Source organism: Manduca sexta, unplaced genomic scaffold (assembly GCF_014839805.1).
Source record: "Manduca sexta isolate Smith_Timp_Sample1 unplaced genomic scaffold, JHU_Msex_v1.0 HiC_scaffold_3493, whole genome shotgun sequence".
Taxonomy (NCBI): domain Eukaryota; kingdom Metazoa; phylum Arthropoda; class Insecta; order Lepidoptera; family Sphingidae; genus Manduca; species Manduca sexta.
This window is the reverse complement of record NW_023594567.1, coordinates 1-13,410: the sequence shown is the minus strand read 5'-3', so window position 1 is coordinate 13,410 and position 13,410 is coordinate 1. Positions and strand designations below refer to the sequence as shown.

Genomic DNA, 13,410 nt, shown 5'->3' with positions numbered 1-13,410 from the left:
GGGATCTCTGGTGAGCAGATCGCGTGAGTCGATCGGCGCCGAGTACGTCGCCGCCATTTCTTTCGGGTCGGAAGTGGACTGGGCCGCCTGCGAGGGGCGGCTTTGGGAGCCGGAGGGGCTGAGGGACGACCAGCTGGGCGGAGGTCGCAGATGTTTTGGCCGGGGGCGGGAGAGACTCCGGGAGAAACTCCGCCTGGGCCTGGGGAACGCGTGGTGGTGGGTACCGTGGTGGGAAACCACGGATTACTCACCGGGCAGGGGCCAAATGAATTTTCGGCCTGAGGGGCCTTTTGCGCCTTAAGGGCCTGCTTGGCTTGGAAAGCCTTACTGTAGATTTTTGGGTGCCCGGGGCACCACGGTAGCTGGCTGCGGCCAGACTGTCGCAGTTTGTGCACGAAGGCGGCTCCGTGCACAGGGTGCGGTCCTGTCGCGGGCACTCTGGCGTGCCGTGTCACCGAGGCACTTTACGCACCTAGCGGGGAGCCTGCAACCACGTGAATTGTGGCCGTACTTTTGGCAGTTGTGACACTGCCCTACGTTGCCTTTCTTGTGAGGGGACTCGATGGTGAAGCCACCGAGCCCTGAGATGTCGCGGATCTCATAGAGAGCCCTAACATCGTCGGGGGTTTTGAGTACTACCAGCACCATGTCGAATTGGATGCCTGGTTTCGTCACGCGTGATTGGCTGTGCATGCGGTGCACTTCTAGGGCGGTGATGCCCTTTGCCTGTAGGCCTTGTTTGACCTCATCGGTCGACATTTGCAGCGGGATGCCGCGAATAACGTATCTATACCGGCGCTCGTCCGGGGAGCGCGTAGGTGAAGTAGTGATACTTCATCCTATCAAAATAAGTGGTCATTGACCTGTGGTCCGCGATCGAAGCGGGTTGTAGGACAACAGCTGTTGAGCCCGTTCCAGCTGTTCGGGGAGATGGCGATGTGTTGGCGACCCAACTCATCGAAAAAGTCATTGATTGCGATACCTGCAGGGAGTTGCAGGTTCACACGCGGGGGTTTTAGGCCCCTGGGTGGCGACGACGTTGCCGACGCCGCCGAATTGGCGGGCTTAGAGGCCGCGGGACGCGCTGAAGGCGCGGGTTTCGAGGACTGCGCGCAGAGGGCGGGGCGCGGAGGCGCAGAGGCGTCGGAGCTCTTCGCTTTCCTCCTACCGTGCCTCACCGTCGTGAAGCCGTCGTCGTCGGGGTCCGACAACGCGACTTCCGACTGCGTGGGGTCGGAGGAGGACGAGACAGGGCGCTTCGACGCCGCGTATTGGAGTTGGGGCGAGCCCGGTCTGAGTCCATGGGGCGGCGGGCGCGACGGCGCCGGACGCGCCCCGGGTGCACTCGGTGCGACCGAGGGCTCGGCCGGCCCCGAAGCGATCGGCACCCCGCGGAGCTCAGGAGAAAGGACGGCGCCGCGGAACTCGTCGTCCGTTTTTAGTAGTACCAAAAGGAGCGCATCATCTCTTTTTTGAGTTGAGTGCCTCCTTTCAGTGCCTTTGTCAGTCTCCATTGGTCTGGAGTCGGCCATTATACGGTCGATGCCAAACCACTGGATACTAGCGGGATAATGGGTTTGTTGGGGGCCGCGAGTGTGTTCGGGACCCGATGCGTTCCGCCTGGGAAGAACACACAAGAACCAGGCGGCTATCACATTTGGTTCGGCGCGGAATGCGACGCGAAAAGACAAGAAACGCGTGATTTTACGTCCCCGGGTGGGTGTGCGCGGTTGTGTGTGTGTTGACCCTCCCGCCGGGTATAGGCGAGGGGATGTACTTATAATTAGGTGTGCCCTAAGCTGGTACCCCTTTGCCAATCTTAATGTGCAAAGGGTTCCTAACAATCCGTGCAACGTAAACGATATTGGGCCTTTTAGGGTCCGCACGCTCAACCGTTACACGGGATGGAATGTAAGGAAAGGTAGGGTCGGGAAGGAGATATGCGGGGGAAACTGTGGTGTGTCTCCACAGCTTCCTTATCCGCACCCGTCCGGCTTCGCTTTAGCCCTGAGCGGGCGCAGCGCGGGCCGGGTCACCGCTAGCTCGGCTTGTTAGCACCGTTAGGTTTACCACCGAGCTAGCCCTGAAGGGGCAAAATTGCCGTAGAAACAGAAATTCGGGTGAGACCCTGTCCTGAAAAGGACTCGGCCGGACTCCAGTAAGCGGACTCAGGTAGCAAAAGGACAATGCCCCTATTGTTACCGTCGTCCTTGGCGGCAGCGAGAACGCTGCGGTCGTTCCGAGTAGAATTCTCGGAATAGAACAATGGCATACCGAGCAGGTACTCGGTAAAACCAAAGTGACCGTTCGAAGCGGATGCTCAGAGCGGAATGTGCGCGATAAAATTTTTGGTATTAAAAAATATAATACTTTCGCGCGCAGAACGTTCAACGGGTAATTAATAATACATGAATATGTTCATTGCGAACTCGCCCTGAGTTTGGGCGAGTATTGATAGGTAGGTAGGTAGGTAGGTAGATTGGTTGGTTAATTATTGAGTCAGTGATAAGGTAAATATTATTTATCGTGTCATAATCTCAATTCTAGTGTATATTAGAGGTGAACAAATACTAATAATATTGTAGAATTAAACGTTCATTGTCGAAACGAAACATTATTTGTTACTCACTCATTACGTATACAATTGTATAAGTAAGTAATGAGTATATAGTAGATAGTAAGAATCATATTGCGGCCCTGAAAAGGGCCTTTTGTTTTGTCCATTTACCTAACAACTCACGCACGCGCTTTATTTATTAAATTTTTTTTATGTATGCGCGCGCGCGCCTCACTCGCTCGCTCATGGTTTGCGACGTGCAACGCGTGCCCACGCAGCGTCGGTGTTACAGTTTTAGGTATTTTATAAAGGTATAATTAATTACTAACTAATTAATTAAGCCTTCTTCTCGGTCTTTTTGGGCAACAGCACCGCTTGAATGTTCGGCAACACGCCGCCCTGTGCGATGGTCACACCGGAGAGAAGTTTGTTTAACTCCTCGTCGTTTCTTATCGCCAATTGAAGATGTCTAGGTATGATTCTGGTTTTCTTGTTGTCCCTAGCGGCGTTTCCTGCCAACTCTAGAACTTCAGCGGCTAGGTACTCCATAACGGCGGCTAGATAAACAGGTGCACCGGCGCCAACGCGTTCCGCGTAATTTCCATTACGCAACAGTCTATGTATACGTCCCACGGGGAATTGCAGTCCGGCACGGTTAGAACGAGACTTGACCTTCCCTTGACTTTGCCGCCTTTACCACGTCCAGACATGATGTAGTGTTGTTGTTTTTAAATCAAAAACAAAAAAGAAAAGAATATAGAACGCAAATGTACGTGCTATATAATATTATGTTATATTACACTGCTATACGATACGATACGTTACGATGCGCTCTCGAATAAAGTGATATAGTTAAAAAATAACTTTTTTTTTTTTTTTTTTTTTTTTTTTTTTGGTACTGACATACGTTTGTTAGCCTGGCAAGGGCCGGCTTATACAAACACACCGGTCTTGCGGGTGCGTGCTTTAGGCACTGCGAGCCCTTAAGTGACCATGCTGAGGGCGACCCTCTAAAGGGTCACGACCTCGGCTCAGGACGGCCACTGAGAGGAGATGTTTTGGGGACATCAACGTTTGTGGAAACGCGAGAGGTGCGAAGGAACGACCTAACAATCTAACATGGTTACATCGGCGTCCGGGCCGGAATTATCAGAAGGGTCGGGAGGACGGGGACGCGGCGAGGTCCTCGACGGCGAGGACGGAGCAGCGGTCGTGTAGAGTGTTTGAGCTTTTAAGCAGCTCGTGCTTTCTACGTATTGCCAGAGTTATATCGTCCTCTGGATCTGACAGAACTGAACGCGGTCTTCTCCATTTCGCGCGGTCGAATGGAGTGTATTTTGAATTTAATCGGACTAACGGGTTCGGGTGATTGACCGCCTTATCGAAGTAGCGTCTGCTGGACATGTGCATAAAGTGCCTGATGGTCGGCATATCGGTGTCCACGTGGAGGTTGCTATTGCGAACGTACCACGGGGCACCGAGTGCACGTCTGAGAAATTTGTTTTGCACCACCTGCAGACACTTAAGTCGAGCAGGCGGTATATGCGCGAATACGGGGACGCGTACGTCATGATCGGTCTAACGCACGTAGTAAAGATCCTAATCTTGTTGCGGATAGACATCTTACTTTTTCGGTTTAAGAGCCAGTGGAGCTGGCACATCGCGAATGCGGCTCGCGCGCGTACCGCATTTACGTGTGGGGCGAAGGTCAAACTCTGATCAAGATACACACCTAGATATTTGACCTTACGGGTCCAAGGGATGATCTGGCCAGACAATCTAACTGAAGCGTTAGGCGCTTCTTTCTTAGGCATCCTATGGAATAGGATGGCTTGGCTGGAGGGTTGACAGTGATGCGCCATTTGCGAAACCACTCGCCGAGCTGGTCGGCGGCGGCCTGCAAAGTGCGCACCACATGTTCCGGCTCTCTACGTGAAGCGTAGATCGCCGTATCGTCCGCGAATAGCGCCAGATGGGCGTCTTTGAATTTAGGAATATCGCTAGTATATAGCGAGAAGAGAAAGGGTGATAGCGCGGAGCCTTGCGGGACTCCGGCCGAGATGGTATGTCTAGAGGAGAGGGTGCCCTCGACGCGATATTTGAAACCGCGATTCGACAAAAATTCTCGTATGATGTGCACGAGATGTGTGGGCACGTTATAAGTGTACAGCTTGTACAGCAAGCCGTTGTGCCACACTTTGTCGAATGCTTTCTCAACATCGAAGAAGAGAGCACCGGTATAAAATCCTAACTTGAATTTAGAGTAGACATGCTCCGTGATGCGGAGTATCTGATGCACGCAACTGTGCCTATTACGGAAACCAAACTGCTCCGGAGGGAGCAGATTGTGAGAATTGGCTACTATTTTGAGACGGTCGAGGACGATCCGCTCATAAAGTTTCCCTATCGTACTAAGGAGGCTAATGGGCCTATAAGAGGCCGGATCTGACGCGGGTTTACCCGGCTTGTGAATCCCTATCACGACTGCTTCTTTCCAGGCCTCAGGAAAGTAGCAGTTCTGGAATGCTGCATTGAGGATGTCAGCAAGAATCTTGACCAGATGCCCCGGTAGCATTTTCAGTAACCTAGTGGGGATACCGTCAGCCCCGGGGGCTTTTCGCCTATTTAGTGCCTTGATCAGAGTGACGACTTCTTTGATCGTCACCGGCGCGAGGGGTCGGGGGCGCGTCGACATCCGGGTCGATTGTTTGTAACGGTCGCGGAATAGGCGGCGAAGGGATCGCGTTCCTACTTTCGACAAAAGAGTCTACCGCAACAAGATGATCGTGGTCTACGGGAGTTGTTTCGAGCGAGCATTGAGACTGCAGGGTGGAGGCTAATAATTCCGCTTTCTCGTCGTCGTCAAACGCGGGGCGTTGATTCGGACGATTGAGCGGAGGAAAAGAGGCCACATCCTTTCTCTTGAAAGAGCGGACCAGCTTCCAAAAGGCCGTGTGGGTCGGTTGGATTTCCGACAAGTGCTGCTCCCACCTCGAATCGACGGCGTCCTTTACGCGACGTCTGGCCTCACGTTGGAGGTAACGCGCGAGACGCCGTCGATCCGGGGAGGGTCAGACACGCAGGCCTTTAGTGCTGCGTTTCGCCTCCTCAGCACCCATCTCACGTCATCGGGAAGATGCCCTTGACCGTCGCCGGTCTCGGGCACCCTCTCGGAGCTTTCGCTCAAGACGTGGTGTAGATGGTTGGTGAAGGAGCGAATCGCGCCGGTCGTTTCCCTCGCGAGTCACGATGTTGGGCGGAATAGAGGAGAGGACATCAGATGAAGTGTCGGCGAGTTTGGTGCTCAAGAGCCGCCAATTCGTCGACACTTTCACCCGATCGTTAGGACCTGTGTCTGAGGGACCGTTATGAGGGGCTAAATCTAAGATCACAGGTCTGTGGTCTGAATCTAATTCATGTACCACTCGCAGAGAACACACGTTGAGACATACGTTCTTTACGAGTGCTATATCTAATATATCGGGTCTGTAGCTATCGTTCATAAAACTATAGTGCGTGGGTTCAGAAGGAACCAGAATGCTCATATCAATTTCGTCAAGACAGCTCTCGAGTACCGCACCCCTACCGTTGGTAGAGTTGCAGTTCCAGAGAGTGTTCTTGGCGTTAAGGTCGCCCGCCAGAAGGACGGACTCCCCATACTGAGTAGGGTTATTAGTTCGTTGGAGTGAAGCTCCTTACTAGGTGAGAGATAGGCCGAGATCAGAGTGATCGGCGGGTGTCCTGTCATAGAAAGCCTGCACACTGAAGCCTCAATGCTGCTCAGGCTTTCGGGGGTCGAGAGGTATGCAATGCAGGGACCTTTTGTAGTAAATGAGAGTGCCACCTTTAGGGCCATCGGTGCGATCGTTTCGCACGAGATTGAAATTGGGGAGTTTGGGACTGCGTTGGGAGGGTTTGAGGAACGTTTCCTGGAGGAGGAAGACGTCCAATTTATGATCGCGAAAAAAATAACTTTTTTTTTTTTTTTTTTTTTTGATCCTGTCTTACGTTTGTTAGCCTGGCAAGGGCCGGCTTATACAAACACACCGGTCTTGCGGGTGCGTGCTTTAGGCACTGCGAGCCCTTAAGTGACCATGCTGAGGGCGACCCTCTAAAGGGTCACGACCTCGGCTCAGGACGGCCACTGAGAGAAGATGTTTTTGGGGACATCAGCGATTATGGAAACGCGAAAGGAGCGAAAAACGACCTAACCGTCTAACATGTTTACATCGGCGCCCGGGCCGGAATTATCAGAAGGGTCGGGAGGACGGGGGACGCGGCGAGGTCCTCGACGGCGAGGACGGAGCAGCGGTCGTGTTGAGTGTTTGAGCTTTTAAGCAGCTCGTGCTTTCTACGTATTGCCAGAGTTATATCGTCCTCTGGATCTGATAAGACTGAACGCGGTCTTCTCCATTTGGCGCGGTCAAATGGAGTGTATTTAGAATTTAGTCGGATTAACGGATTCGGGTGATTGACCGCCTTATCGAAATAGCGTCTGCTGGCCATGTGCATAAAGTGCCTGATGGTCGGCATATCGGTGTCCACGTGGAGGTTGCGATTGCGAACGTACCACGGGGCATCGAGTGCACGTCTGAGGAATTTGTTTTGTAACACCTGCAGACGCTGAAGTCGAGCAGGCGGTATATGCGCGAATACGGGGGACGCGTACGTCATGATCGGTCTAAGAAAAAAAAAAAAAAACACTAACGCGGCCCCGGTGTTTATATTCTGCACTTACTACGCGTAATAGTGGTGGGAGCGAGATCGAGCGCGTTAAAATAGACCAATCACGATCGTTCGCCGCTTGCGCGGCGAGCCAATAAGCCGCGCGGCTGTCGGTCATGCCGTGACGGCCACAAAACTAAACGAAACTTCGAATTTTACAATATGACGTACACACAATACAACACACAATATAATATTGTAATATAATAATATATTATATTAGGTGCGATTATATTAAGTATTTTCCTCACATATTTTTTTTCTTATATAATATATAGCTATTCAGTAAAATCCAAAATATTATAATATAATTCGGCCACTCGTGCGATTTGTATGTCAATGTCTATATGTATGTATATTGTATGAATTCATCGTAAAATGGAATTCTTACGTCCCACCAAATTGAACGAATCAATAAATAAAATAAAAAAAAAAAAAAAATGAGTAGGTAGATAGATAGGTAGATATGCAGTCAGGTATATTACATTATAATAATACATATACATATTATGTATGTGTATGTATGTATGCATGTAAAGACTTCGTCATCTTGTCGAACTTAAGAAACTTAATGTTAAAATTCACACTTATTATATTATATAATAATAAATAAGTGCGTAGATTGGATTTGAATATTTGTTAGCCCTGAAAAGGGCTGTTGTATGTGTATATGTTTGTGCGTCATGGATCGCACACGCGCGCGCTTCCTCGCGTTCCGTCACAATAATAATAATCATATTTGTACTTGTTGATGTTGATGATGTTGTTATTAATGTGACTTGAACGCGACGACGACAACGGCAATGGCAATTTACGCAGGTGCATTGTGAGCATATCGCGTTCACTTTTGGCGGCTGAAGCTTTCTTGGCGGCCGGCTTGGAGGCCTTGCCTGCAGAGGCTGAGGCGGCCGCCTTCTTGGGCTTAGGAGCTTTAGGTTTCTTGGTTGGCGGTTTGGCGGATTTCTTGGCCTTCGGTGCGGCTGCGCTTTGGCCTTACCCTGTGCTGCAGCTTTCTTCGCTGCGGTCGCCGGCTTCTTTTGGCAGCTGCGGCTTTCTTGTCTCTCGTCGCGGCGGCGGCGGCCGAGGAAGATGAAGATTTCGATTTAGCCGGCGACGTTGCGGACGATGACGACGCGTTCGCCCCACCACCTGCAGCGGCAGCAGCGGCCGCGGCTTTTTAGATCTGCTGCCTGCTGCCGCCGCTGTCGCCTTCTTAGATTTACCACCGGCCGACGCGGCAGCGCCGCTCGCAGTGTTGCCCTTCGATCCGGCTTTTCTTCCAGGTCCACCGCCTGCGCCGCTGCCACCGCTGCCACCGCTGCCGCCGCCGACACCGCCGGCTGATTTTTGATTTTTCGACGCTGCAGATTTTGATTCAAGTTTGAAAGATCCAGAAGCGCCCTTTGCCTTTTGCGTTTGTATAAGTGTGCCCGATTCGACGGCGCTCTTCAAATATCTTCTAATGAAAGGTGCCAATTTTTCAGCGTCCACTTTGTACTGGACGGCGATGTATTTCTTGATTGCCTGCAACGATGATCCGCTTCGTTCCTTCAGCTCTTTATAGCATTGTTCACCATTTCTGATGTCTTCGGATGTGTAGGTTTAGCTTTGGGCTTCTTTGCGGCAGCGCCTGCAGCGGCCGCCTTCGCGGTAGGTTTCTTTGCCGGGGTTGCCGGTGCTGGGGCTTCGGTTGCAACAGCTGTGTCTGCCATATTTTTTGTTTTTGGTTGTTTTTCTCAAATTATGCACAACAATACGCGCGCAACATACACTCCACCACAACGATGATAATAATAATAATAATTATTATAGTAGTAATAATATTATTATTATTTTACAATAATATTAATAGTAGTAGTACAAGTATGTAGTAGTAAGTAGTATTATTATTATATTAAAATGCTGCAATTGTTTTTAAATACAATACAAAAGAGTTCACACGACGTCAGATGTCGCCACTAGGTTGGTAGAAATTTTCATTAGCTGACACGCGGCTATACCGTAAGGAGAGCCTTTGCGGCGCGAGACGATTTCACGTACGAACAGTTGGAACTTTTCACTAACATCAGTCTGTTTAAATTGAATTTTAACATTGTTTTCATATATTCATCAATTAAACGTTTATGCGCCCTCATTCCCCATGAACTGATTTATTTATCTCAAAACATATATACACGATATGATCGTCCGTTATCTGAGTAAAGTTGTTTATTTTCGCCACTCGGTAACGTGTTCACGTGTAGTCATGTTTAAAAGTTATATATCTCTAAAATACGAAACAATGGAGTGCTGATTGTTATTCAAATAAATGGCTAAATGTATAACGTTATATAATTGAAACAATAATAATTGCTCATCAACATTTCCTAACATTAAAACGACACACAAATGAGAGGGTGGTAAAACACACACAAACGCGCACACACACGTCAGCGGCACCACGAGCAGCAGCAGCAGCATCAGCAGCGAGCGCAGCATCAGTCGGGCAGTCGGGCGCGAGGCGAAGTGCGTGGAAGCAAAAAACAAAAAAAAAAAATGTGTGTGTGATTTTGATAATTGAATAATAATAATATAATATAATTTAATTAGTTAGTGGCGTCGGTCGGCTTGCTGTCTCTCTGGCTGGCTGGCTGGCTATCGGGGTGGCCTACGTTGTTTAGCAATGATGGACGGAATTATTGAATGTTTAAATAATTTGTCTGCCTGTCTGTGCCTGTCTGTGTGTCTGTGCGTTAAGTATAAATTTTAGAGAACCACTAACACTCACGAACGCACATACATCATACATACATACATAAATAAGTACACATTCAGATCAGAGTATCGTTAATAATTTACAATTTTTATATAATATTATAATGTAATAATATATAATATACCTAACGCAATATTATTATGTTTAGTTCAATACGTACAATAAATACACATACGAGTACATTAACTAAGTGTACAGTGCACACTGTAGGTGCGTACCTACCCCTGGGTACATAGGTACTTGGTTACTTAATAATAATAAAGCGAACTAGTCGAGTCAGTAAGTCAGTCAGTCATTATTATTAAGAACAAATAGTAGAAGTTATCGTATCGCTTACCTATCTATTTATATTATTTAAAATAGAACTAACTAAATCAGTTACTATTATAACTTGCGTGATAATGAATAATGTCTTTATTCAATTGTTAGTTTTAGGTTTATTTATTTTTTTATTATTCACTCTGTTTTCGCTCAATTTCGACATACAACGCGAAACATAAGTATCATAAGTCATGCATTTCCTTCTCGTAGCGTTCGGGGAGAGGGGGGGGGGGGTGTCTCACACACGAAGAATATACACATATCGTCAAGTCGGCTGGAAGTACATGATCAATAATTATCATTAAAATTACCAACCTACGTATTAATATTTGAAGTAATACAAGAAGTAGAATTCATTATTTTATCGATTAGAAACTTAGGTACACACATAATATGATTATATTATGTAATTATAATGAACAATTTGCGGCCCTGAAAAGGGCCTTTTGTCAGTTCGGTGTGTTACAGTCGTCACATGGCGCGCAGAACGTCGTCCTAGTTCTCCTCGTCGTCGTCGTCGTCGTCGTCGTCGTCGTCGTCGTCGCCGCCGCCGCCGCCGCCGTTGTTGTCGTCGTTGTTGTTTTTATTTTATTTTTTGTGCGCGGCCTTCACATTGTACGCATTATATAATATTTGTGTCGTTGTATTTATTGATTATGATCTTACAATAGGTATTCGCATGTTCAATTTTCGCGTACACAGCGAGATTCGCTCACGCTCAAGTGACTGACGACGTACGATCGAACGAACGAAACGAACGGGCTGACGGACGGACGGACGATTTACGCATTCATCATGAGAGACTTAACCGCCGAAACCGTAGAGCGTGCGTCCCTGTCGTTTCAGAGCGTACACGACGTCCATAGCGGTGACAGTTTTCCTTTGGCGTGCTCTGTGTACGTGACGGCGTCACGAATTACGTTCTCGAGGAACACTTTAAGCACACCGCGAGTTTCTTCGTATATCAAACCGGAGATACGCTTCACTCCACCTCTGCGTGCCAAACGGCGAATGGCAGGCTTCGTGATACCCTGGATGTTGTCACGAAGAACTTTCCTGTGACGTTTCGCTCCTCCTTTCCAAGACCTTTGCCTCCCTTGCCGCGACCGGTCATTGTTGTTGTTTTGGTTTAGTTTGATTCGATTATGTTACGTTGTGTTAGATCCGTTCGGCAGACAGTCCGCACGAAATATGTTCCGTTCGAACTCCATGCGCCCGTTTTTATACCGCCACGTACGACGAAAACGACGGCGCGGGTTGGGGAGGGGAGGAAGCGCGCGAGGAGAATGGTTGGGGGTATACTAACTTACTCACGCGGCTGTGATAGGCGGAACGCGACGGTGCTATAATAACCCACGGAGACAGCGAAAACGATGGCAATATAATAATGACACCGCAAGTTATCCTAAAACCCCTACCGCTACCGAGTTGATGCAATTTGCAGTCTCTTCAATTTCTTCTTAAAAAAAAAAAAAATAAATAAATAAATATATTTTTATAAATATAAAAAATTCATCGATTCATCGATATTATAATTATTACCAGTAATTATGTTATTTTCTTTATAAAGTTAAGAAGGTAACTAACCTAAATTTGTTGCGTTAATATTATTAATATTTTATTAACAATATACACAAATCTATGTGTTTAGTGTTGAGTACGGTAATATTATTATGAATATAATATGCCATAAAGGTAATATATACTTAGTCTGTCGTTTACTTGCCGAGTCTCGTTTCGTAGACGATGTAAGAAACAAATTGTAATTATATTTTGAAATATATGCGGCCCTGAAAAGGGCCTTTTAATGATTAAAAGTCATGATGCGCGAATCACGCGTGCGTCAATTTCGCCTTCATTTGTAAATATAATAATATAAATGTTTCGCGATATTATGTGTTTCTAATAATATGCGAGGAGCGAGCTGCGATGCACGCGCGCACATTATTTTAAACACCCGTCGTGTTGAATAATATTTATTGTTATTATTATTATTATTATTCTACAACGATGACGACGACGACGTTGGTTGCAAGAGCGAACGGCGGCGTTTAAGCTCTCCCTCTGATTCTGCGCGCCAACTGTATATCCTTTGGCATGATGGTAACACGCTTGGCGTGAATGGCGCAAAGGTTCGTGTCTTCGAAAAGACCGACCAGGTAAGCTTCGCTGGCCTCCTGCAGCTACGCGACGGCGGAACTTTGGAAACGCAGATCGGTTTTGAAATCTTGCGCTATCTCACGAACCAAACGCTGGAACGGTAATTTGCGAATCAGAAGTTCCGTACTTTTCGTAACGACGGATCTCACGGAGAGCGACAGTGCCGGGCCTGTAACGGTGAGGTTTCTTCACCCGCCTGTTGCGGGAGCACTCTTCCTGGCGGCCTTGGTCGCCAGCTGCTTACGTGGCGCTTTGCCACCGGTTGATTTTCAGCTGTTTGCTTAGTTTGCGACATTGTGTTGATCAACCAACCAACCAAACAAACATTGATATAAACAAGGAACGAACGAAAGAACGTACTCACAAATGGATAGACCTTCACGCTCAGATTTTTGATTAAGAATGTAAACCATACCACTGCGCGCCTTTTATACCAAAACGCCGCAGTGGCCTGTAATCGTTCATCTTCCGTCCTTTTCTTTAGACTATATAATTTTTTATTTTTTTTTTCTCTCTTTAGATCTTATATTTAGATTAATTAATATAATATAAAATAATAATAATAATAATAATGTTATGAAAATAATGAATGGACATACATAATTCGTAGTCAATGCATTATTATTTTTTATTTTATATTTTCTTCTTTTTAATTTTTAATCTTCTATATATAATTATTATTATTATTCATGCTTGTGTGTAGGTGATATTATTTGTTTATTTATTTTTGTATAATATATTATGTTTTGGGTCCAAAAATAGTGTTATTTAATTTATTAAAATGGTAGTGGGTAGTGTATTACAACTATATTTTAATATTTATTTCAGCTAGGTATATATGTACCTGTTACTCACATATTAAATTTTATTTTAAAACTCCACGTGCTCTCTA

At 47.1% G+C, this 13,410-nt stretch overlaps 1 protein-coding gene and 3 pseudogenes across 1 annotated transcript; all 4 read right to left on the bottom strand.

The window, feature by feature from the left end:
• Window positions 1–2,689: 2,689 nt before the first annotated feature.
• Window positions 2,690–3,457, bottom strand: LOC119193003 (annotated as a pseudogene).
• Window positions 3,458–7,963: 4,506 nt separating this feature from the next.
• On the bottom strand, window positions 7,964–9,112 carry LOC119192999 (histone H1E-like). The gene is given in 5 exon segments (XM_037446712.1): window positions 7,964–8,265; window positions 8,268–8,321; window positions 8,324–8,459; window positions 8,462–8,841; window positions 8,844–9,112. Coding segments are annotated over 5 exon segments (1,023 nt in total). The 5' UTR covers window positions 8,995–9,112.
• A 1,669-nt stretch (window positions 9,113–10,781) lies between these two features.
• LOC119193002 lies at window positions 10,782–11,579 on the bottom strand (annotated as a pseudogene).
• Window positions 11,580–12,141: 562 nt separating this feature from the next.
• On the bottom strand, window positions 12,142–12,819 carry LOC119193000 (annotated as a pseudogene).
• Between the last annotated feature and the right edge of the window lie 591 nt (window positions 12,820–13,410).